This window comes from Amphibalanus amphitrite, unplaced genomic scaffold (genome assembly GCF_019059575.1).
Source record: "Amphibalanus amphitrite isolate SeventyFive unplaced genomic scaffold, NRLGWU_Aamphi_draft 000034F_arrow, whole genome shotgun sequence".
Lineage (NCBI taxonomy): Eukaryota > Metazoa > Arthropoda > Thecostraca > Balanomorpha > Balanidae > Amphibalanus > Amphibalanus amphitrite.
The window spans coordinates 1-25554 of record NW_024881530.1 but is presented as its reverse complement, the minus strand read 5'-3'; the positions used below and the strand labels follow the sequence as shown (position 1 = coordinate 25554).

General features: G+C 57.0%; 2 protein-coding genes across 9 annotated transcripts in view; one reads left to right on the top strand and one right to left on the bottom strand.

Moving 5' to 3' along the window:
• LOC122369443 (TOX high mobility group box family member 2-like) overlaps nt 1–4752 on the top strand; it is a 127172-nt gene extending 122420 nt beyond the window's left edge. For all 8 annotated transcript variants that reach the window (XM_043344240.1, XM_043344248.1, XM_043344265.1 and 5 more), the window contains 2 exons: nt 2512–2870; nt 3182–4752. In XM_043344240.1, the coding sequence (XP_043200175.1) occupies nt 2512–2870; nt 3182–3278 (456 nt within the window). In that variant the 3' untranslated portion in view covers nt 3279–4752. The remainder of the gene's footprint in view (nt 1–2511; nt 2871–3181) is intronic.
• Nucleotides 4753–5296: 544 nt separating this feature from the next.
• On the bottom strand, nt 5297–23437 carry LOC122370415. Its single transcript, XM_043346005.1, has 3 exons — nt 23185–23437; nt 11294–11534; nt 5297–8822 (listed from the first exon to the last, which is right to left on the bottom strand). Exons 1-3 carry the CDS (start codon nt 23213–23215, stop codon nt 8312–8314), a joined length of 783 nt encoding a protein of 260 aa, XP_043201940.1. The 5' UTR covers nt 23216–23437; the 3' UTR covers nt 5297–8311.
• Between the last annotated feature and the right edge of the window lie 2117 nt (nt 23438–25554).

Sequence of the window (25554 nt, the reverse complement as noted above, 5' to 3'; positions counted from 1 at the left end):
GCAGAACGCTATTTTTTCTCTAACAGCTTCGTAACATGTTACGAAGGCAATAAAACTACTTCAGTACAGGGTGTAACGAAATTATCCGGACATCTACTTTTTCGTCATATCTGTTTGCACTGTTTCCTAATCCTTTCTGATGTTAGAAGTGGGAATATTGGATGAATACGTGCCTCTGCTACCGGTTTTCAACTCAGCAGTGACCTGACCTTGTCATGTGACTGTTGCTCTGAGTAGGAGTCGATTCACAGACGGGTTCACATGGTAGTTTTCGTCCAAGGCAGTTGCGAGAAAGGGATACAATCTCTCCTTTCGTGGTAAAATTGCATGGCGGCATCCACGGCGTCATGAGCCAGAAGCTGGTCTGCCAGCAGCTGGACATCAGCAGCAGCCAATTGCACATCTGCCTGAGGCGTAATAAGCTGGGACTTCGGTGGCAGGCTCAGCCCGGTCGCGACCACAAAAGCCGCCCTTGGTCAAGTGGTGAGGAGTCATCAAGATAGCGGCAAGGGCAAGGAAACGGCACCAATCAATCCGCGAATTGACTCGAATTCTTACCAAGTCAGATAATAAGAGATCCCATATCATGGTTTACCGCTACCCGCCCTTTAACTTGGTTCTAGTGCTCTTCAAACTGAAAAAGACAACGAAACTGACGGGAAAACAACCAGTTCACCACCTTTCGCCTCACGCCAGATCGCGTCCACTGGTTGAAGAATGATAAGGGTGAGGTGGTCTGGTTGGATGGGTAGCCGTTCGAGCTGTATTATCCTTTGAACCGTCAAATCGGCCATGTATGGGCGGCCAGCCGCTCGAACTTGCTGGCCTTCGCCGCCGTCAAACATCCACAATATCCAGAACTGGAGCATGTTCAGCTGCCTAGCGATCCTCCAATAGGGCATAGTGTCACATAATACCGCCATCAACGTCAAGTATTACCGGAGAAACATACTGGCCACTGAATAGTCGGAGCCGCTCATCCAGACGGTATAGGAAAGCTCGGTTTCTGAACGCGCACTGATTCAGATTCAGATTCAGATTCAGATGTATTCGAATAAGGTCCACAATAAACGTGGCTTTTCACTCATTCACGTCTCACTGATGCCTGATTCAAGCCACGCTGTCTTCATGCGGGGCGGCGCGCTACTTTAAAGTCCCTAAAAGAACGGGAAGTGATACCGATAGAACCTTCAATCATTCTGGGCTAACGCTTATGACTTGGAAAAAGTCGCGATCCCAATTCAATCGAAAACCTGTGGGCTCTTGTTCAGCAGGTGACTGAAGAGACGCCCGCCACAAGCACCGCCCAACCGCAGGCACAGGTTTAGACGGCGTTGGTCCGCATCAAAGCCAGTGTGCTGGAGAATCCATTGGCTGAGATGCTCCAAAACATTCGCCACTGTGTTTTTATGACATGGCTACATGCTCAGTCAAAATAAAAAGTACCAGAATGTTTTGCTTTTTAATTACAGCGGGAAGAAAGATATCCGGATAATTTCGTTACACCCCCTACCCTATGTTGTTCAAATGGTTGCTAAATTCGAAATCAGCTCCAAAAACTAGCCTAGAAACATGTTAAACTCGAAAAAGTGAACCGAGGTCACCAAAGGTCATTGAGCTGACCTGACCTTCATGTGACACCCCCCCCCCCCAATGCATGGGACCAGCATCATATCACATGTTGCAACGCTTGAAACCACGTAAAGACTGCAAACGCGCGGCTAATGCGAGCCGACATACGCCGAATCGCGATTCGAGCCAAACATGGTCTCGAGAAATAGGTCACAGGTCAAAGGTCATTTGGGTCAGGGTCATGAAATTTTCAGGGTAGGACTTAGGAGTAAAATTGATAAAATCGTGGGTATTGAAAGTTTGGTCGCGATCGGACGGTTTTTACGCGAGTTACTCACGGAAAACCGATGGGGTCCGCTCAACGCCTCCCTCTATACGGGCGAGGGAAAAGCGTAACCAAAAAGGCAAAAATATGCACATGCGATAACCTATACTGCGAAAAAAGGTGCATCATTTTTTAACGTCGCCGACAAGTTGTAATTACCCCAAGCTCAGGCAGATGTATGGTAGAAAATACCCCAACTGAAATACACTACGGCGGAAATAAAATACCCTACGGCGGAGCTCGGTTGCAATTTGTAAATACGCGTTTGGAGGAATTTCAGTAACGCGCAATAGCATGGATGTTTTTCGTCGTAAGTTGCAAGAGATCAGAGAGACTCGCCGAAACACCAAATGCCGTGCTACTGTAACTCACTGCATGGCCTTTTATCCTGTGAGAGGACAGATTTGCTCTTGTCTGTACAATCCACTTGCGCTGATAGCCACCTGCCATAGCCACCTGCCATAGGGCGGTAGCCGGTAGATGTCAGCGTGCTTGGACAGCCTGTCTAAGATTCCGTCCTTCGGCCGCTAGATGTCAGCACTAACTGATCCGTGCTCAGTGTGTCCTGACCGGTCCGTCTTCGTTTCCTAACCGGTCTGTCTCTGTGTCCTCAGATGGCCGAGCACCACCTGGGCAGCCCGCAGCAGCCGCCGGCCGTCTCCCGGTCGCCGCCCGGCTCCCTGGCCTCTGTGCTCTCGTCGCCGCCGCCGCCGCTGGCTTCACCACCGGCGCTCAGCTCACCGCACCACCCGCTGCACCAGCACCACCTGATGATGCAGCACCAGCAGCAGCTGTCGCCGCACCAGCAGCTGCGCCAGCCGGCCGGCGGTGACGCGGGGCCGCAGGGCAGCCCGGCTGCGTCTCACGGCTCGCCGGCCCCGGCCAGCGCCAGCCCGGCCACCAGTAACCCGGCGAGCAACCCCGAGTGGGAGGACCCGTACGGCGCGCCAGGCGGCATGGCCAACGGTTGTAGGTCAGTGCGAGAGGGCAAGCAGGAATAGGGACTGGAGAGTGTGGGCTCGAGTGTGTCGGTCGAGTAGATTTTGTAGTTTGTGATTTACATCTTTTGTGGGGATCTGATATGGTTGCGAGTTCGTCCTTTATCTACCTCTAGATTTGCGAGAGCGCTGACTTTCTTTGTTGATTGTCTTCTTGATGTATTAGCATCGAAACTTAGGTGACAATAATTGAGAGAGCCACCAAGCATTAGGAGAACTGCGTTTGTCGTCCAATATGGCGCGCGCCTGCCACGACTGACGCCGGTCGTTCCGCGTGTGTTTGCAGAAACGGGTTCAGCAGCTGGCCTCTGGCCGGCGGCGGCCAGGGCGGCCAGGCGGCGCCCCTCACATCACACACGCCCCCGGCCGGCTCCGGCAACTAGCCACTCGAGCTGCCGCATCCCGTCTCCACCACGTACAAACGCTAGCGGTAGGGCGCTGCCGCCACCTACCGGCCGGCTAGTCGAGTTGCGTTTTATAGTTTGGACGCTAGGCTGCGCTAGGAGCGCCGGTGGCCGGCACGGCGCGACGGATATGCACGCTTACGCCTGTAAATAGAGAGTGAGTGAGGTGTGCAAGAGGCCATCGTGAGATCGGAGACCGGCAGGTGGATCTGCGAGCTTTGATGGCTACTGGAGAGGCCGTCACCGCCGAACCACGGGGGGCCGGGCCGCCGCTGCAGGGCGTAAGACCCCACAGAGGCTCCAGCCGACCGGCCGGCCCCACAGCTCAATGCTGGAGCGGTGCGTTGTTCAGTATTTGGCAGAGTTTACATACCGCGAGTGCTGAGTGTTGGTGGTGCGCCGCCGGCCGGAAGGAAGGAATATCCGTGTATGTGTGCGCGTCTGTGTGTGAGCGTTGTTATCTCCTGCGGTGGAGTTGTATATAGGTTTCGCGCGTGTCGAGGTGCACGGAGTGAACGCTCGCGGCGGTGACGCCGGTCGAGTACGGATTGTGTGAGGACGCTGCGGTCGCGAACCAGACGGACAGCCCGAGCTAATAGCCGCTGCCGCCGGGAGGAACGGAGAGGGACCCGGTAGAGGGCGCTCAGCTGAGAGAGTGAGAGTGAGAGGCCCCCGAACGCTGGCTTCGGTGGCGCCACCTACAGACGGCCGGCTACAAAGACAGAGGGTGTGAGGAGCGCGGTGAGCGTGTGAGAGTGGGAGTGAAGGCTTCTTACGGCTCCACTGAGCCCGCCCTGTCGGCAATGATAGTGTTGAAAGCAATCAGAAACGTACGTTCCTACAGGGCGGCGGCCGGCCGGCGGGGCCGCTGTCTGCCGCTCCTGTGGCCCCCTGTTTCCCCTCCGCCCGCCCCCGGGGGACAACCCGCCGGTCCGGGTCGCGGCACCGGACCTCCTGCAGCCGCAGGGTCGATTCTACCTCCGACTGTCCCCCGGCGGAACGCTGCTGTTATCCTTCCTGCCTCGGACTGCTGTGGGGTTCAGTAAAACCAGGCGTGAAACTCGCCTCCCACTTCAAAACGCCGAGCCTCCTAGTGGGCTCCTAGCCTTGACAATACTCTGAATCATCATTCACGTCATGGATTACATCTCCCAGACTTGCTCTCCTCCATTCAAATCACTCATCTCTTGCGTTCCCTCCGCCACTTCAACCCCTGTTCTGTACCTCAAACTCCCGCCATTTTTCTCGCCCTCTGGACCCGCCCTGCCGGCGCGCGGGCGCGCGTTCCATGCCTGCCGGCCGGAGGACCAAAGGAAGACGGTCGGCGCCGCTCGTGAGGAGGGAGCAGTGACCGTTTGTTGCACTTGGTTGTCTCGCGTCTCGCGTGTGGTGTTATGTTCTTGCGTAACCTGGCGAATGTGCACTGTTTCAATAAGAGACTCTGCCGATCGGTCGTATTTGTTTTTGATGAGGTGGGGCTGTTGTGTATGCAGGGCAGTGGTCAGAGAAGGTAGTTTGGTGGATTGTCTGTAATACCGTTTGTGGAATCAGTTTTATATGATGCAAAGGACAGCGACAACCCACCACCTCAACACTGGACACCATACACAGTGAAGACTTGGGAACTAACTACATGCAGGGATGTAGTAGTGACACACATTACCCACATTCGGTACCTACGGTCCTACGTATTGCTACAAAATTAAATGTGGCCCTCACCTTACTGTAAGCCACTCCGCAGAGGATCAAAAACATAATTCACACATCGTTCCAGGCCCAGCCCAGGCCGGGGTCGGGAAACTGCCCCAGCCTCCAGGCGGCTTCCGTCCTACCCCTAGTCCCCCTTCCGGTCATATGTGGCCTTGACCTTTGACCTACGATGCGTGTCATGGATGGCCTCCGACCGCCCATCCCTGCACCAAGGTCGTGGTCTCTCGCGACCCCTCTCCCAGGTTCCCAGTCCCCCTGCCGCTCAGTCCGAGGACAAAACGCCGTGCTATCACAAACAGCCGTTTATTTGATTAGCGTTTTTTGCCTTTATTGCAAACATAACCAAGACATACAAAGTGCGTGGAAATTTGTAGCAACACTGAGTTACGTACACGCTCGGGCGCGGCCGGCGTCGGGGACAGACTCGGCGCCGACACGCGTGCGCCAGCGCCTCGGCTACTTATTGCACTGGACAGCGAGGCCGGCCGGCTGTGGTTGCGAGCCGGCCGGCGGCGCGGCGGCCTGTGCGGCCCCGTCCACCCGCCGCCCAGTGGCGCTCGCACCTCACACGCACCGTCCACCCACACGGACACGCCCCCACGCACACAACGCAACGCAACGCAACCGCGCCCCAACGCAACGCTAACAAATGCGCCACGCGCGCGCGCAACGGAACACCGGCGGCCGGCGGCGGGCGGCGGCCCCTGCGCGCCGACACGCACCAACAAATGACCCGTAAAGCGGCGACCGGCGGCGGCGAGCGCACGAGGCGCCGCCGCCGCCGGACAGCCAACCCAGATAGCGCGCGAGCGCAACCCGTTAAACAACAAGTCTCGGAAGCAAACGTGGCGGGAGCCGCCCTGAACGAACGGGACTGAGATATACAGACCGAGCAGGTTACCGGAAAAATGAATCGGCGACCGTCGCCGCCCGAACTGACGGGAAAATAGAGGCCTATATTTGTACTGGACTTTTGTAATCACCCACTCTCGCACCGGACTCACTCGCGCACTCTCTCCCTCTCTCGCTCTCTCCCTCCGCCGACCGGCGCACGGCCCGGCGGCCCTACAGCTACTCTCGTCTGCCAGCACCGAAGCGAAAAAGCGCTGATTCTGGACGGCGCGCGCGCGCGTGCTAGTTAGTTGTTGACTAGTGACGGCTGGGCCGGTCGGGCTGGGCCCCCTCACTACCAACAACATGACGCCGGACCGCCCCGCCCCACACCCACTTTGATTCGTGCTTCTTTTGGACAGCGCGCGGGGCGGCGGCGGCGCGCGCGCCTCCCGCTCACGGACGGCAACTATCCGGACGACGCGACACACCGCGCAGCCGGGAGAAGCGACAGGTATTAGCACAAACAGAGCGCGTCTCGACACGCCACACCGAACAGCGAACACTGCCGCGCGCACGGCCAACCATGCAATACACTCGTCACCTCTCCTACCACGGTCAAATTATCGTAGTCAATGGAATATCATAGCAAAATAAGCATCCACTTTGATTATAGCAAAATATTCCTATCGGGTCAACACAGAGGTATTCAATTAGCTCCGGCCCAATGGCCCGGCCGGCGGACCGGCTGGCCGCCCCACCCGTATGACTTAGACGGATGCTTCCCAGTGCACGTGCGCTCGCGAGGCCGGCGTCAGGCGCCGGGCCCAACCGACGGCGGCAGTCGACACCAAACGGCGCGTCACACACCTACTCTACCGGCCGCGGCCGCCGCCACCACTGCCGAGACCGTGCGGCAGTACAGTAAAGCTTCGGCGTCCGGACAGCGGCAGCGGCGGCGGCGGCGGCGAGTCTGGGGAGGCCCGACATACGGCCAACACGGTGATAAGCGACATTGCACACACCTGCCGCACCCGGCCACGACATCGCGCCAGCACAGTTAATAGCGAAAGCAACAACAAAAGCGCTCTCTAACCGCTACCCAGCGACAACTGCATCTCCTACACGGTCGGGACGGCGCAGCTACGTCACAAACGTCCTCTCTAACGTAAAACTACCCGCTCTCTCGTGCGCGCTCAGTCGCTCTCCCGTAACTAAAAACCAACGACCATCGTGCTCAGCTAAAACCAAGTGAAAACAGTAGCGGCGCCGACGAGCGGGCGAGGGTAGCAGGGGCAGGTCTACACTCCAAACCTCCACCATCCCCGCCCGCTCGCCGGCGCCGCGTTAAGTGACTATGTAAATCCCGTAACGTTTCCAGTGTGTGAACGTGTATCTGCGTGTGTCAGTGTGTACCCGTGCGTCTGTGTGCCACGATGGCTGCTCTGTCAGTGTGTGTGACTCGACGGCCGCGCCTGGCGCACCTTTGTACAGTTGGGCCTCGGGCGCCGTCCGGGGGTCGCCGGCGGCGCCGTGGGCTTCGTTGCGTGATGGAGGCGAGGGAACGCCAGCCAGGCTAGATGCGGCAGCACGGCTCGACTTCGTCCCGGCGTGGTTTTCGTGTCCTGGTGTGACTGAACTGGCAGTGAATGTTCCTCAGTGGCGAATACCTGGCTGGACGTCCGAGTCTGAGTGTGCGCGCGCCTGTCTGTGTGTTCACTGTGTCTGTCTGTGTGTCCACTGTGTCTGTGTGTGTCTGTGTCAGTGCAGTCCCCCACCAGCGCCTCTCGCAGTGCTACACTCTGTACACCCGCCTCTCCCGTCACCCGATGTATCACTAACCGTCCTTAGGACGCTCTCCCTTTCTCCGTGTTACACACGCCCCCTATCACGCGGCCACATCATATGCCGGCCGCAGTCTCTCCCAAACTCTACCCACTACAGCACCGACCCCGGTATCCGTACTGCGCTACAGAACCACAACGTCCCTCCCCAACACAGTGTGCGCCAGCTGCCATTCGTGGAGCCCGGCTCGGTCATCTGGCAGTGAGGGCAACACTCCGTCTCTCTGTGGATCGCTCGAGACGCGAACGCCCTGGCTGTACTCGTGAGGACGAACCCAAGGAGGTTTATCGACTTCGTTACCCTTTAACCTCCCTCCAGTCAGTATCGAGAGAGGAAGTCCAACATTGGATCAATAAGCCGCTCTGCCGCAAAAACCCGTCGATTTGAACTCGTGGATGTGTGGTGTGTGTCTTTGTGTCTCATGTAACAAATACATGTGTCTCTGTGTGTTCGAAGTGCTATCTGTATGTCTGTGCGTGTGTTCATATTGATTACCTGTCTGCCTGTGTGTAGGTGTGCGTGTTTTCTGTGTGCGTGTCAGTGTGTGCGTGTGTGTGCCTCAGCACATGAGTACTGCGCTCGCCACCATAGCAGCTCGCTCTGAGGTCTCACCCAGCGCCGGGGCGCTAGTAGCCGATGGAGGCGGCGGCTCCGGCCGGTGGCTGCAGTCCCAGCTGGCCGGCCGGGCCGCCGTCCTGCTGCGGCGGCTGCGAGGACGAGTCCTCCTCCTGCTCCAGGTTTCCGCGCTTGATGCGGCCGTACAGTGAGCTGTAGGGCAGGTTGTAGTACATGGACGCCTGGTTGATGCTCATCTCGCCCCGCTGTACCACTTCCAGTGCATCGTGCATGTCCTCCTCGCTCCACGGCTGGCCGGCCGTCTTCCGCTCGATGCCGGCGCGCCGGCAGCGGCCGTACAGCGTGCCCGAGGGGATGCCGTACTCGGTGCCGGCCTTCATTACCGACATGCCGCCGCGGATGGCGTCCAGGGCCTTCTCCAGGTCGGCCGGCGTCCACGAGGTCTGCGCGTTGCTGAACGGAGCCGACAGCTTGATGCCCTCCTTCTTGGCGATCTTGTAGAGCGTCGAGTTGGGGATGCCGTACTCCTTGGACGCCTTGTTGGCCGAGATGCGGCCCGCCCTGCGGACAGTGGCAGACGGGGGCGGTCAGACCGCGGAGGGATAACACGTTATATAGTCAGCTATACTAATACTACGGCATACGATAAATACCAGTAAAACGCCTTTTGGGCGAAGAACGAGCGAGCGAGATAGTGAGCCCTGCACGTGCGGAAGGGCGAAAGGGTGCTTCCAACGGGCTTGCGCAAAGCACCCTTCTAACCGGTCGCTAGCGGTGTGCCAAATTTGAACGCAATCGGCCCAGCCGTTCCTGAGATCTGGAAGCGGCATTCTGCACGTGCGCACGTGCAAACGGGGTCCAAAATGACTTTTGCACGGCACCATACTAACTGGTCCCCAACCGTGTACCAAATTTGAGCGCAATCGGCCCAGCCGTTCTCGAGATCTGGAAACGCCCCCTGCACGTGCGCACGTGCAGTAGCACCCTAATCGCAACACATGGAAATGCATTGCCTGGTGGGTGCCTACCTGTATGCCAAGTTTCAGCGAAATCGCCCCAGTAATTACCGAGTTACTGAAATGGGAACAAATTTGGCACCTCTTATTGTTGTATTTTGCACGTGCACTGGGGGTGACCCACATGCTTCGAGAGTATCCTAATTTGGGTAGAAGGAATGCTGCTACCCTACAAAAATTACCGGAAGTCAATCGCCCAAGCGGCTGCTGAGATATGAGCCTCTCAAAATCACTACTTTTGCAAAACAGCTTGAACACCCTTGACTTTTCACGTGGCACGTGCCACGACGATCACTGAGATGTATCAAAAGTAGTCAATTACGGGGTAGAAGAGATTGGGCTACCCAACAAAAAAGACCGCAGGCCAATCGGTCCAGCGGTTGCTGAGATATAAGCCTCTCAAAAGCGTTACAGGCCGGGCCGGGCCGGGCCGCTCATACTGAGATTTTCCCGTTATATTGAAAAGACTCACTTCGCTCGCTGCGCTCGCTCGCTCGTAATTACGCAAGCGGGAAATGTCATCAAGCGTTTTCTTTGCCAGTATACCTGGACAAAGCCCACAAATATTGCCACCCCTTCACTAAAGCCTAGGTCCACTCCGGCTCTCTTGAGCTCTCCACACCTGAAAGACTTAGCGGACACCGTCAGGCATTACAGACTCGGTTCTCCGTACTGCGCCAACCGCCAGGAATCCGTCCACAGACGTGAACAAAATGCTCCTAACGGGCCGCGACCAGCGCCACAAACACAGCGGATTAGCTACCAGACTCTGTCGTGTTTGTAGTGCACGCTGTAAAATTCACCCGGCGTGACATCTATTTGTACCCTGCGAGCAAGCTAAAACTAGTAACGGTCAACTCTGTTCGCAGACGGCTAAATGGTATTAGACGTGACACATTCCTAATTCCTAAGATATCTGACTGGCAGGTGTGACATCAGAGAGGGGAAACAGGACCAAAATGAGACAGCTAATCCCTGGAAAATCAAGGTCAATCCGCCACTCCGACCACACAAGAGCAGTCGAGAGACAAAGAAACGAACGGCGCGGCGGGACGGGGATTATAGCAGAGATAGAAAACGATTGAAAAGGACTGACGGATCCCACCGCGACCCAGACAGATCACGGTATTGGGAACACGAGTTTTGAGTGAGAGACCACAAATGTCATTGCGGAGATACGGTGGATGAGGGTCCATGTCCGCAGACACGCAAAGCGATTTGTTGTTCGTACGCGCTCACCGCAAAACCATCAGACGCCCGATTATCAGTACAGCTGCATCCCCGCCAAGGCCAGTTCCAGAGCTTTTCGTTTAGCTCTACAAGGTCGCAAAAATGGTCAACCTCTGGCAAAGCCAGACCCAAGGCTTACTGGGCAGCTAAAATGAGCCTAGTATAGATGTCGCCACTCGCCACTACGCCACCACAAAACGCTCCAAAAACGCCGTCTCAGTCTCACAGCCAGCAAAGGACATCATGCTTCCAGAGATCGTTGCCTCACCTATCCATGCTTCTATCCTCAGGATACTGAGATCCTTCTCCTCCACGCCGCAACCCCCCTCCGGGCTGGACAGGCGACTTTATCTCATGCGGGCTGCTCCCTTGGAGCGGCACCGCTGCTCCTGAGGGAGCGCACCCCGTAGCCGGGTGCAGTGAGTGCCTTGGGGCTGGGTGGCCTGTCCTCTGGACGGGCTCAGCCCCGGCGACTCACTAGGGTGCCTGCCCAGACCAATGTCTCCCCCTAATTCCTATAATCCTTCCGGCTCTGCAATGGTCTTGTCGACCGAAAGGGCCTAACCCAACAAAACAAAACACACAAACAAACAAAGATCGTTGCAGCACACTCGGTAATCTTCTCTGATTACTGAGTTCCCCTCCAATCGCAGGGAACACTCACCTTATACCAATGACATTACGATTTCTAAACCTCTTAGGCGTCGCGTGAAGAACACTCACCTTAGGTAGCTAACGGTTAGATCGAGGTCCCCATGACCGGCGCCGCTAGCGCCCAGCACTCACCGGAGGTCGTTGAGCGCCAGCTGCAGATCCTCCTCCGTCCAGTTCTTGTTGGAGCCCTCCTTTTTGGGCGTGCCGATGCCGGCCTTGTGGGCGCGCTGCCACAGCGTGGTCGAGGGGATCCCGTAGACCGAGGAGGCCTTGGAGAGTGACATCCGCGCAGTGCGCAGCGCCTCCAGCGCTAACTCCATGTTCTCCTCGCTCCAGAGCTTGCGGTCGCCGTCGCCGCTCGACACTGCAGACACTGTGGGCAGGGAGAGAGGTCAGGTCAGGTCAGGTCAGGTTAGATCAGGTTAGGTCAGGTCAGGTCAGGTCAGATCACAGGGTCGGGCTTAAGTCATGCCATGGCCAGATGCGGCAGGTACTGTCGGAGGGTAGATCGATTACGACATACTGACGGGTCACATGTTACAAATTCCTTGACAGAGCAAGCACTATCAGCAGAGGCACACAGAAACATTAGGCACGGCTCACAGGGTTGAATCACAGTCATTGTGCAACAAAAATATCTACCAAACAGCAATGAAAGACGTCAATGAGGCCAAAAAGGAGCGTTCAGATCATAAAGCAGCCAAATATAGATAAGGCGAAGTCAAGGTAGCTATCATACGAACCACCAGAATGACGTCTTTGCTGTGAAGGCAACGACCCCAATGACGCATAAAGCCCAAAAATATGACAGCTACGCCCGGTGGGACCTGTCGTAAGGCATACCATCCCACCACTTCATCCTACACCGCTAGTCAGAACTCAGTCACAGCGGACGATTATCCTCGCCGGAATCGGCAAAGGTCAGCCCGTCCAGCTCCCTTCAGTGACACCTCTGTAACAAGCTCTCTCGGTCTGCGTTCCACGAGAGCCCGCCTCCCTCGGTATCTGATGTCCGTCGGTCCGTCACCGGCCGACGGGGCCCCGGGGCCCTCTGACTGACCGCTCGGTTACGGGGCCCCGGGGCCCACTGGCCGGCCCAAGTCGCTGACGCCTGCCGCGGTCGGTGCGACTCCCATAGCCGGCAGCCGGGCGGGCTCTATTTCCAGAGCTGTCATGAGAAATGATGGCCAGTATCTCTCATTTTGATGAGCTACGCGGCGCCGCCGCCGGCGCGAGAAAGCCAGTTGTGTCTAATAGACGGCCAATACCGTTAGCCGCCGGATATGTAATCTGTCCTAGATGAGACACAACCGAGCCGATTTGGACAATCGCCCTGCAACGGAAGCGGTCGCGGAATAAAACTCAGCGCCGCCGAGGTGACATAAACAGCGACATTGAAGGAGGCTCGGAAACGATTACAGAGAAATATGACGGACTGTATGAACCCCTAGGGTGCAGTGAAGCTAGTGGGGCGCCCCACCGCTCATCCCGCGGCTCTCGGCGCGCTGAACTCCTCGACTCTCAATGATGGCCTCTCAGAACTGGAATGGACGTGATAGACCAGTTCCCACGGGCTCCAAATTCCACCACTTGCTCGATGTAGACGAGTCTGACTCGATTTCGGGGCGTTCATGTCCGATTCTGAGACCGCAGTCCATTGTTTACCTGTTGTACCCCGTGCACATCCGTCAAGGCCGTCCAGCGCGGTTGCATGCCGTCAACAATCACCCTGTTGACTGCCAACGTCCCACAAACAAGGTCTGCATCAGATACGGACCACCCAGACCGCCAGTTAGCGCCGCCGAATGCCGACCTCGGCGCATGGTAAACACATGATAGGTGGACCCTATTACTGATTTGAGTGTCTCATACCGTTCGCTCCCCAAATCTGTTGTCCAGTATTGGCTGTTAATGGCCGTCTGCACCCAAATCGTGTTATCGTTCATATCACGATCGATAACAAGACGTGGGCCGACGACGAGTGTGTCTATAGGACGGCATATATGTACAGATTGGAAGTTCCTATTGGGGAGGGTGGGAGGGGACCATTTTCCACAGCCTGTCGCTTGGTTCCCACCCTTCTGCACTGTCCGCCGCCTCTGAGCTCGCGTCTTCGACTGCCTGACCTGTTTTGCGGCAGATCCCTCCCTCCCCGTGTGTACTGTGTGTGCCTTATCTCGCCTCGGCCGCGGCCCGGTCCCCTCCCCGTCCCTGGACCCGGGCCGTCAAACCGCGCGCCACGACTCGGGTCTCCTCCCACCCCTCTGCCCCTCCCTCCCTCCTCGTGCTGGCCATCCTCCGCTCACTCTATTCGAGCCCCAAATCAAGCTAATAGGTGGACCCTATTACTGATTTGAGTGTCTCATACCGTTCGCTCCCCAAATCTGTTGTCCAGTATTGGCTGTTAATGGCCGTCTGCACCCAAATCGTGTTATCGTTCATATCACGATCGATAACAAGACGCCAAAGCCCGCTACGACAAGCCGTTTAGCGTGCACTTCGAAAAAACCTCAGGGGGGGGGGGGGTTGATACAACCCCCCCCCCCCCTAGGCGTTCTAGGGTTAAGAAACCACCATCTATCATGGTCGCAACCCCCGCATCTTCGGTGTTGAAGAAATTTTTTCCCTTCAGGTGCAGAGTGGGACTAGCTTAGTCCCTATCTCTTAACCATTAACGGACTCTGATGACGTCATCGGTGTCTCTCGTTACGGGCAGCACGCTCTCTCCCTCCGCAAATATCCAGCCCAATCAGGAGCCGAACGGCAGGGGGAGGGGGTCCAACCGGCCCCCTACCCACACGTTAGACGCAACAGAACGCCGCACACGGGCGAGGGATATGATAGGTGGACGGATCAGGCTCATTCGAAAGCCTGACCCATCAGGATCACAAGCGGCGGCCGCCGCCGCGACGGGACAGTGACGACCTGCAGTTGTGCAGTTATACATTCCGACTTAGCGTTGGAAACGGTCTAACATGAACCGTCTTGTTGATACGTGCCCTGGGGAAGACCGCAGTCGACGCAGCCAGCCGGGGACCACCGCGGCACGTCAGCGTGACACTCACCATGTCAATCCGCCCAGCGCTCAAAGCCAGCCGAACTCGGGGCGCCCGGCGCACCCGGCTAGCCGGCATACAATACATCTCTGCACAGCGGCGTGACACTGACTGGGGCGGTCTGTTCTGCGCACACACCCAGCCTGGAATCCATCACTGCACCGCAGCGTGACACTGACTATTTCGATCTACCCGATTTACATGTCCAGCCAAGTTCGACTACCTGGCGCTCACAGCCCGCTATCTGCCAGCCCAGGTCGAAACGCCCAGAGCGCACGGCCAGCCGGCAAACGTCTCTGCACAGCAGCGTGACACTTTCTTGGTCGAATTACTCGTCTTACACAGTCAGCCATGCTTAGACCTCGACCGGAGAAGGGGTTGATACATCCCCAAGGGTTTTCTTTTGCGAATAGCGCAAAAAAAAGGCGCCGCCAAATTTGCATATCCTCCGTGGCCACCTCCCGGCACCCTCCCTGAAAATTCAGGTCTCCGTCATCCATGTCAGCTCACCCGGTCCCAAAACCGGACTCAGGGTAAAATTGGACTGTTTTAGCGGCAACGGCATAACAGAGTTTCCGTTAATAGCGCGAGTGCCGTGGCACGCAGCGCCACCAAATTGAGACTCAACTCAGGGGCATTCATTTGCCATTTGCCCTGGGAGTTTGAGTTCCGCTGGCCTCAGGTCAGGTCACCAGGTCACAAAACGGTACATCGTCAAAATGGCACTGAAAACACCATTTCCATGAAAACCAGAGTTGTTCATCGATTTGATTCAAACTCCCAGGACACGCTAAATTCCTCGAGTGCCGTTACATGCATTCCACTTTCCAAATTCGGTTGACCTGAGGTCATCCAGCGACCTGACGCATTCGAAGAAATTTCGCAAGAATGTTGCAAATTATACATATGAAAGATATATGTTCCAATTCAGCTCTTCTATGTTGCACCACCTCAGTTACAACAACGCGTGATTTGTACCTATGCTTCAACCACTAAGGTCGGGTCAAATGAGGTCAGACTACATTTTTTTCAACCAATAACTTGGCACGCAATAAGATTGTGTGTGCGCTTCAAAATGGCTTCAAAATGGTGCCACAGCGCTCCCTGCGATCAGCCGAGTCGAAGGGTTTGCAGTATGATGCATTTGATGAACTAACGATAAACTTATTGAACTTAGTTAATGAACTATGACGCTTCCGGCTTCACATCAGCGTGACGCTGACTATCCGATCTACCCCGGCGCACACAACCAGCCGGGATACCATCGCCGCACGGTACGACAGTGTGACACTTACTAGCTTTTTCTATTCGGCACCCATAGCCAGCCGAGCTCGATCAACCCGGCGCACACAACCAGCCGGGATACCATAGCCGCACGACAGTGTGACACTTGCTAGCTTTATCTATTCGGCACACATAGCCAGCCGAGCTCGATCTACCCCGGCGCACACAACCAGCCGAAAGCAGATGTGCTTCCCTCACCCGGCGCACACAGCTAGCCGGGTGATCCACGAGGTCTAACCACTCGGCGAACACATCCAGCCGAGCGGGACTACCTGAACCACACAGCCGGCCGAGGTACCCACGAGAACTAACCACTCGGCTAACACATCCAGCCGAGCGGGACCACCCGGCGCACACAGCTAGCCGGGAGACCCACGAGATCTAACCACTCGGCGAACACATCCAGCCGGGCAGGACCACCCGGCCGGCGCACACAACCGGCCGGGATACCCACGAGATCTATCTACTCGGCGCCCACAGCCAGCCGAGCGGGACCACCCGGCGCACACAGCTAGCCGGGAAACCCACGAATACTTACCACTCAGCGAACACATCCAGCCGAGCGGGACCACCCGGCGCACACAGCAAGCCGGGAAACCCACGAAATCTAACCACTCAGCGAACACATCCAGCCGAGCGGGACCACCCGGCGCACACAGCCAGCCTGGGTACTCACGAGATCTAACTACTCGGCGAACACATCCAGCCGAGCGGGATCACCCGGCGCACACAGCTAGCCGGGAGACCCACGAGAAATAACCACTCAGCGAACACATCCAGCCGAGCGGGACCACCCGGCGCACACAGCAAGCCGGGAAACCCACGAAATCTAACCACTCGGCGAACACATCCAGCCGAGCGGGACCACCCGGCGCACACAGCCAGCCTGGGTACTCACGCGATCTAACTACTCGGCGAACACATCCAGCCGAGCGGGACCACCCGGCGCACACAGCTAGCCGGGAAACCCACGAAAACTTACCACTCAGCGAACACATCCAGCCGAGCGGGACCACCCGGCGCACACAGCAAGCCGGAAAACCCACGAAACTTACCACTCAGCGAACACATCCAGCCGAGCGGGACCACCCGGCGCACACAGCTAGCCGGGAAACCCACGAAAACTTACCACTCAGCGAACACATCCAGCCGAGCGGGACCACCCGGCGCACACAGCAAGCCGGGAAACCCACGAAAACTTACCACTCAGCGAACACATCCAGCCGAGCGGGACCACCCGGCGCACACAGCAAGCCGGGAAACCCACGAAATCTAACCACTCGGCGAACACATCCAGCCGAGCGGGACCACCCGGCGCACACAGCCAGCCTGGGTACTCACGAGGTCTAACTACTCGGCGAACACATCCAGCCGAGCGGGATCACCCGGCGCCCACAGCTAGCCGGGAAACCCACGAAAACTTACCACTCAGCGAACACATCCAGCCGAGCGGGACCACCCGGCGCACACAGCAAGCCGGGAAACCCACGAAATCTAACCACTCGGCGAACACATCCAGCCGAGCGGGACCACCCGGCGAACACATCCAGCCGGGAGACCCACGAGAACTAACCACTCAGCGAACACATCCAGCCGAGCGGGACCACCCGGCGCACACAGCTAGCCGGGAAACCCACGAAATCTAACCACTCGGCGAACACATCCAGCCGAGCGGGACCACCCGGCGCACACAGCAAGCCGGGAAACCCACGAAATCTAACCACTCAGCGAACACATCCAGCCGAGCGGGACCACCCGGCGCACACAGCCAGCCTGGGTACTCACGAGATCTAACTACTCGGCGAACACATCCAGCCGAGCGGGATCACCCGGCGCACACAGCTAGCCGGGAGACCCACGAGAAATAACCACTCAGCGAACACATCCAGCCGAGCGTCACCACCCGGCGCACACAGCAAGCCGGGAAACCCACGAAATCTAACCACTCGGCGAACACATCCAGCCGAGCGGGACCACCCGGCGAACACAGCTAGCCGGGATACCATGTCGATCTACTCGGCTCACCTAGCCAGCCGATCGCGATCCTACCCCGGCGAACACACCCAGCCGAGGGCCACTATGTTTTCTCTCCCTCTCTCTCTCTCTCTCTCTCTCCTCTCTCTCTCTCTCTCTCTCTCTCTCTCTCTCTCTCGGCACTTAAAATACGATCAACTCGGCACACATAGCCAGCTGAGCTCGCTCTACCCCGGCGCACTCTGCCAGCCAGAGTGCGTATCATCTCTGCACATGTCATGTCAGCCGAGCCGATTCGTTATGTTCCTGATGCCTAGAGTCTCGTATGTGCCTTGCGGCTTTCCTGTTAACATATACATACATACGTACACTCACTTGCCAAGTGCGTCTCTGCACAATGGTCTGGGTTCGTTCACGGCATATTCCATCCGTTTGACTCTTGAGCGGGTCAACCATGCAGGTCCCTTACCACTAGTCTCGCTAGCACGCTAGCCTGACTTACCGGCCATGTATGTTTCCCTTGTGCTCCCTCTGCTGAGCACCAGCTACTTTGTCGTGCCACAAACCTGTCTCCCGTCCTCGCCCACTGCTCGCTCATATCACACAGTCATTCGCTCGATTTCCACTCTCTCGACTGTCCGTTGCCTCCGAGACCACGACCATTTTCCACAGCCTGTCGCTTGGTTCCCACCCTTCTGCACTGTCCGCCGCCTCTGAGCTCGCGTCTTCGACTGCCTGACCTGTTTTGCGGCAGATCCCTCCCTCCCCGTGTGTACTGTGTGTGCCTTATCTCGCCTCGGCCGCGGCCCGGTCCCCTCCCCGTCCCTGGACCCGGGCCGTCAAACCGCGCGCCACGACTCGGGTCTCCTCCCACCCCTCTGCCCCTCCCTCCCTCCTCGTGCTGGCCATCCTCCGCTCACTCTATTCGAGCCCCAAATCAAGCTAGTAAGTGGGCGGCACCTGCCCGGCTCGGCCGCAGCCCGTTATCTGCTCAGACAGTGAACTGGGTGCGGCGGGCACGCCGGACAGGTCGGCCCCCGACGACTGAATGGCGTTAGCACGGCAGACGGTGGACGGCCGTCTGCCGCCGCGGGGCTACTACGTCATACCGCCGGCTGGAGCCGGCAGGTAGTGAGGAATATCGGTGGAGAGTTGAGCCGGCCTACACCCACGAGGGATTGACGTAATGCAGCCTGTGGCGCAGTTGTCGCCTATGCTCTTCTCCTCAACGTTTGGAGAGGAAAGAGCAGGGAGGGGAGCGGAGAGGGGGTAGACTGACAGCACTGACTGCAAGACTAGCCTTGCCACCGAATTCCGAATGCAGAAGGTCGATCACCGGTCACCGTTACCGTCGATGACAGCCGAGTTCAACGGCCCCGGTCTATCGCTCCTGTCATCCCCTCCCCTCCCTCCGGTCCTTGCACTGTGCACCGCGCGCTTTGCACACGCTGCATAAAACCGCGCCAACCTGTCACATGGCGCGCCGAGGTCACTGACCCGAGCGAGCCGCCGCTGCTCCCGACTGACCGGTTCGCCGCGAACCAGCCGGTACTGCACGCATGGAGAGCGGCCCTCTGCAGAGCGGAACACGGGAGCGGGCGGCCTGACCGCCTGACTACCCATCTGTCTATCCGTGTGTCTGTGTGTGTGTCTGTACGAATGTGGTTTTGGCTGTCCAGTTGGCTGCCTGCGGTGCGGTGAACAGAGGAATGCAGAAAGAGTAATGGCCCCTTACAAAGCCAGTTTGTGTTCATCTTGACTGGAGTGACCAGACTAGATTAGCGAGGCTCGTCATCCCTTTTTCAGTGTACCATTGCATATATCTGCCAGTCATTCCGCGTGGCATGTATCCAGACCGGGACATACTGCGGGATATGCACCTCGGGTGGTGACTTCACGAGCTGTCACGGTGGCAGTCCTGTCACCGGACCTTTCACCATTGCACGGACCCAGTCACCTGCAGTCATGTGCCGCGCGGGACAGACGAGCTGTCCTGTCACGCCTCTGTCCGGCAGACAGCGGGCAAGCGGGTAATCAGTCACCTCTGCAGCCACGCAGCAGCTGACACACAGACTGTGAATCTGGGGCAGGTCGGCGACCGGACGACGGAACAGTCTCACTGAGAAAGACAGCCTCCCGGCAGCGGCGAGCTAGGTCGATCGAGAGACGCCAGCGGCGAGACAGGCCCGGCTCCAGTCTCCACCTCCCTCCTCCCGGCGGGAGAGAGAGAGAGAGAGAGAGAGAGAGAGAGAGAGAGAGAGAGAGAGAGAGAGAGAGAGAGAGAGAGAGAGAGGGAGAGGGAGAGGGAGAGGGAGAGGGAGAGGGAGAGGGAGAGGGAGAGGGGAGAGGGAGAGAGAGGAGAGGGAGAGAGAGAGAGAGAGAGAGAGAGAGAGAGAGAGAGAGAGAGAGAGAGAGAGAGAGAGAGAGAGAGAGAGAGAGAGAGAGAGAGAGAGAGAGAGAGAGAGAGAGAGAGAGAGAGAGAGAGAGAGAGAGAGAGAGAGAGAGAGAGAGAGAGAGAGAACGGCAGCGCCACTGCACGACTCTCAAACGATCGATACAGATAGCTCCGACTCGGGCGCCGGTTCCGAGCGGTCGGTCCAGCCCGGCCCGCCGCCGACAGCGCCCATGGCCCCGGCCGACCGGCGCGGCACGCAGCGCCCTCCGAGCGACAGCCAACAAAGCGGACCGACGGACGGCCCGACCAGCTTCGATCCACTAATGGGTGAAGCACGTTCTCAGCTAATTAGAGTGCTATTCTGGGTGAGCCGGTTGCAGCGTCGTTCGGGGAGTCGGCTTCATTTCAGCGAGCTGTCGACAGCGGGGCATCCTCAGTTGAGCCGAACAATCGCTCCCGTGTCAAAGAAACTGAGTGGCACGACGATTCCGTGCTCCCTTATTCTGATTCACCAGCCTCTTACACCTCGTCGCGCACACAGCCACAATCGGGGCGCCGTGTAACAGGTTGGCTACAATCACCGCGTCCGGTAGCACCCTCCCGACGCCGCCGCCGTCGCCGTCGTTTCGGTATTGATCTGCAGGCGAAAGTCGACGAGCCATGCGTCGCTCCACCGCTGCAGTAGCTCCTGTTGCTGAGCAGTGGAGGCGGAGAAGGGGAGATTTCCGCACTCGGCACCGATGATAGGAATGGCTGCTGGTGAATGGCCTTAGACGCGGTGAACCGAGCCGAGCTGGTCGATATTGGGAGACGCACGTGGGTAGGAGAGAGGAGAGGAGACGCGGACTGAATGAGCGGGGACGAGAGAGAGACGGAGGAGAGATCCGGTAACGAGCCGCTCCCACGTGCCACGGATGGATACCGGGGGGGACAAACATTAGAGCAGATACATTCCCGGCACACACCTCCATATATACAGATTACAGAGACTATACACAATAACACCCAGATCGGACAGACACTATTAACAAGAAACAATGCGTAAGTATCACACATGCTCAATGGTAGAAAAGCCAAACGCAAATCACACAATCAGAAAAAGACAGACCGTACATAATGCATCAACACACACAGAGACAGAAGGGCCGACAGATAACACACCGAGACACACAGAAACTCCTGTGCATGGCGACATGCTAACAAAGCCGCCTGTTGATGGATTTGAGGCGACTCAAAACTGAAGGAGACATGTCAGATAGCATATCAGCAAGCGTTCGTTCGTGGAAGCATAAGCCGGCAGAATAAACTCCAAGAAGTGGGACCACAGTGCGCAAGTCCGATAGGGCTTATGGCTATCGAAAACAGTAGCGTCGTTCAATGTCCATACGAGTTCAACGTTCGAAGCTCAATAATGCAGCTCATATGAACAGTGGAACGGGTTGCGCCTACCTCATGGCACATTCAATCACCCAAATGGTATTGCTTTGCACCTACGGCACGAATACCGTCTGGATTATATCGGAATCATATTCACTGAATGCATTCATAAATATTAATGCCGGCGAGAATAAATATTGAGCCAGTTCTCGGGGCTGTGGAACATGTCAGAAGAAGGTTCGAACGAATTAAACATACACTCGACAGGCAGAACACAGAAATGTGTTCACTATTCTGTCACAGTGTTCAGTGTGTTCTGTCTAGCCCTGTGCTACGGAGCTATTACGTTTTATTTCGACTTTAGTCGCCAACCGGACTGGCGTGCTGCTTTATCCTCCGTCTTGTAACAAGACGCCTACGTCGGCCGCAAAAATAGAACAAACCGGGCAAATGGCATCCCCAACATTCAGCGAGTCACGGCATTTTTGCACGGTGCAGCCAACACAGACTCTGGCGTAATACGCCACACGAGACGTTCTAAGACGGCAAAAATAAATAGCCGGTGTATTAGTGTTGTTTGCTGGCCATTCAACCTTCCCAGCAGAGTGGACTAGGCCCGACTGTACCGTGCTCCAGAAGAAGCGAAACACAGGTAAAATGAGAGCAAATGGACGGACAGTGGCTAGCACTGAGCCCAGTCGGAGCAAAAGTTTCCGGTCTGTGTCAGCATTGCTCCAAGGGAGCCAATGCAGTCGAGTGAGACGAACCGTGGCCAGCAATCACCACAAACTTCTATCACTCCTACCACTACCATTGCTTTCGACAGTCAGACGGAGCGGAGTCAGACGTGGTGACTGCTGCTCAGACGGAGCAGCAGTCACCACGGCCAGGGAGCTGTCGCAGCTCAGTTCGCAGCCAGCAAGCCGCGTCACCAACCGCAACGGACAGACCGGATAAGAGCGAAAGACGTGGCCTAGTCCCACTAAGTCCGGTCAGCAACTAACCACAAAAACAACAAACACAAATCTCCAGGAAACCGAGATCCCTTTACACACCTCTCATCCGCCCGTTCGCCAGCACACGATCTTGCCCAAGGGCGTCGCACGAGTCATGGCATGTCTGACCTTTCTCTGCCCAGTGCTCCGTGTCTTGAGTAAGCGATATGGTGTGCCCGTGTGTCTCATTCTTCCGAAGCTCGCTGATCCGTGGCGCTTCTGAGTCACGTCGTGACCTTTATGGGACGTTGAGCCACACCGTGAGGCATGGGGCGAAGGTCGCGGATCACGGAATCGGACGGATGTTCTACAAACACGGTACATCTCTCGGAATCCGCCGGCGAGAGGATTTACCAAGAGAGTGGTCACGAGTCTGCTAACACGAGACCACACAGCATGCTGCAGGTACGTCACGGAAATAGGCAGAAATGGGATCACGTCTTCTGGAATCAAGGATGAGTAGAAGGAATGGCTAAGGAAGTTGTTAATTCAAGTAATGGATAACATCACCCTGGCCAAGCGAAGTAGAGAATAAAGAATTGGGATCCACAAGGAGACCGAAGAATAAGAGCAACGACGTAAAATTCGCCTACAACACTGGGTAGGCTTTCGTGGTCCATCTAATTCTCAGCTCTTCTGAATCTTCTGTTGATGGAAGACTATGCAAACTCTCTCCTGAACTGAGTATGGAATGTCTGTTTCATAAATGAACAATGAACGCGTCTTTCTGATCACGATCCACCCCGCCCCTCACCTAGACTGTGCGTGGTGTGCTGGAGGAACATCGACCAGCTCTGATGTACACCTGTCCCCATCCTTCCCCGTTACCTGGGCTGTCTGTGTGTGGTGTGTATAGTGATGTGTTGTCCGACGTCCGTACAACTCTCACCCACCTGGACTGTGTGTGGTGTGTATAGTGGTGTGTTTATGGTGTGAACTAACCTGGACTGTGCGTGGTGTGCTGCTGGAACATGGACAGATGTGGAGGTGGCCGCCGCCACGGCCGCCGCCAGGGCCAACCTCGTAAGCGGCCTGCGGCGGCGCCGGCAGGCTGGCCAGCGCCATACTGTGGTGGAACTGTTCCAGCTCGGCGCTGACACTGAGCGCTGCCGCAGCAGCCACCTTGGACGGGTCGCCGCCCAGACGGGCCTCCTCCCGACCGGCGGACACGGAGAGGGAGGGCTCGCAGAGCAGGGGAGCCGAGCTGGCCAGGCCAGAGGAGCGTCTGTGGAAAGAGAGGGTCAGGTCAGAGCCGAGCTGCTGGCCAGGTCCAGAGGAGCGTCCTGTGAGAGAGAGAGAGAGAGAGAGAGGAGAGAGAGAGAGGAGAGAGAGAGAGAGAGAGGGTCAGGTCAGGTCAGGTCAGTCAGGTCAGGTCAGAGCAGGGGAGCAGAGCTGGCCAGGTCCAGAGGAGCGCCTGTGGACAGAGATGGTCAGGTCAGTCAGGTCAGGTCAGAGCAGGGGAGCAGAGCTGGCCAGGTCCAGAGGAGCGTCTGTGGACAGAGAGGGTCAGGTCACAGGTCAGTCAGGTCAGGTCACAGACAGGTCAGAGCAGCGGCACAGAGCTCGTCAAGTTCCTGTGCCGACGGGTAGGGGTAAGGTCAAATCAGCACAGGAAAGGGAAGTCCAAGGGGCTATTATAAGTCCAGACAGGCTCTGTAAGGGTGGACCGGGGGTCAGGTCATGTCTACAGTAATACGGGTATGCCATGACCCCGCTGACACACTTCCCAGTTACCGAGGCGCAATACATGAACAAAGGCTGCAGAACATTCCTATTTCTTCACATAATGGAGCTACATGTACATGTACACTCGGGGGCAGATTGATGTTCCACCACTCCCCACCCATCGGCTCCCATGGCTCAGCACTGGCTGCTGCCAGTGTTGCCTGCCCTCAGCACTGATCAGCACTGCCTGCCAGTGCCAGTGCTGCCAGTGCTGCCACTGGCACCACTGGCGGTCGCAGGGGGGGGGCACGGGGGCCATGGCCCCCCCTTTGGTGCTGAAAGGTGGGGCCATACTATCTTTTGGCCCCACCTTTCAGATCGAACAAAAGTCCTAGAAAAGCTTTTCGTATGTTTCATTTTCTTTCTTGCGCCATCAAAGGACGTAATTTCACTCATGAGTGGGCTCAGTTCATCGCATTCTGTCAATTTGGCGTCAGCGTCGCTGGCACCGGTTCACGAGTATGGCCGGATCTTATATGGAATATCAGCGTGGGTTTACTTAAGGCTCTCGTAGGCCCAGCATTCAGCAATGGCTGGCATGAGACCCTCTTCGGCAGTGGCAGTGGCCCTGCTAAAGGAGATTGGCTCCAAGACACTAAAGTAAGACCTCATGGGTTGGTGCTGTGCACCTCAGAAGCCCGGTGGTGATGCCGTATGCCGGGTTGGTTTCTTAAGGATTAGCGTGGGACCTTCGGGGCCTGCATAGAGTTTGCCTGCGCTAGTATGTAATCTCAGAGGCATGTGTGTAATGTGTACACAGTGGCGGTCGCGACTCGCGGGGGCCGGGGGGGGGCATCAGGGCCATGCCCCCAAAGGTCAATAAAGGGGGCCATCATATCATTTGACCCCCCCCCCCCTCAAACAACCAATTGGCTCCCATATAGGTGTATGGGGGCCCTGGCAATTATTCGATCGTCACGAGGCTAAAAAAAAACACGCCAAGCTATTAATATAGCTCCCACACCGGTCTTTGAGCGTCCTACACTGACCTCTGAGGGAACTTCAGTGGCGGTCAAGCGCCCACGTTGACCGCTAAGAGCCTACATCAACCTCTGAGGCCACATCTGGCCTATGAGGGCCCCTAACCGGCCTCAGGGGTCCCAACCGGCGTCTGAGGGTCTCACACCGGTCTCTGGTGGCCTTATTTCTGTCTCTGGTGTCCCAAGACGAACCTTTAGGTGCCAATAAGGGCCCCGCACTGGCTGCTGAAGACCCGATGCGGGCCTCTAAGGGTCTGCATTGGCCTCTGAGGAGGGCCCATCTTGGCCTTTGAGGGCCCTCTGCTGGCCTCTGGGGTCCAACGACGGCTCATGGCGGTCTTTTAGGGCCCCACGCTGACCTCTGAGGGCCCATGTTGGCCTGTAATGAGTAAGGACCCACATTAGCCTCTGAGAGCCCAACTCGGTCTCTGATGGTCTCAAACTACTGGCCTTTGTAGTTTGCAGGCCCTGTACTGGTCTCTGAGGGCCCTAAACTGGCCTCTACATGAAAACATACATGGTGGGTTTCTGAAGATCAGAGGGTCTCACGCAGTCTCCGGCACAGCCTACGTTGGTCCTGATCGAGATTGCTTTACGTCCCTGATGG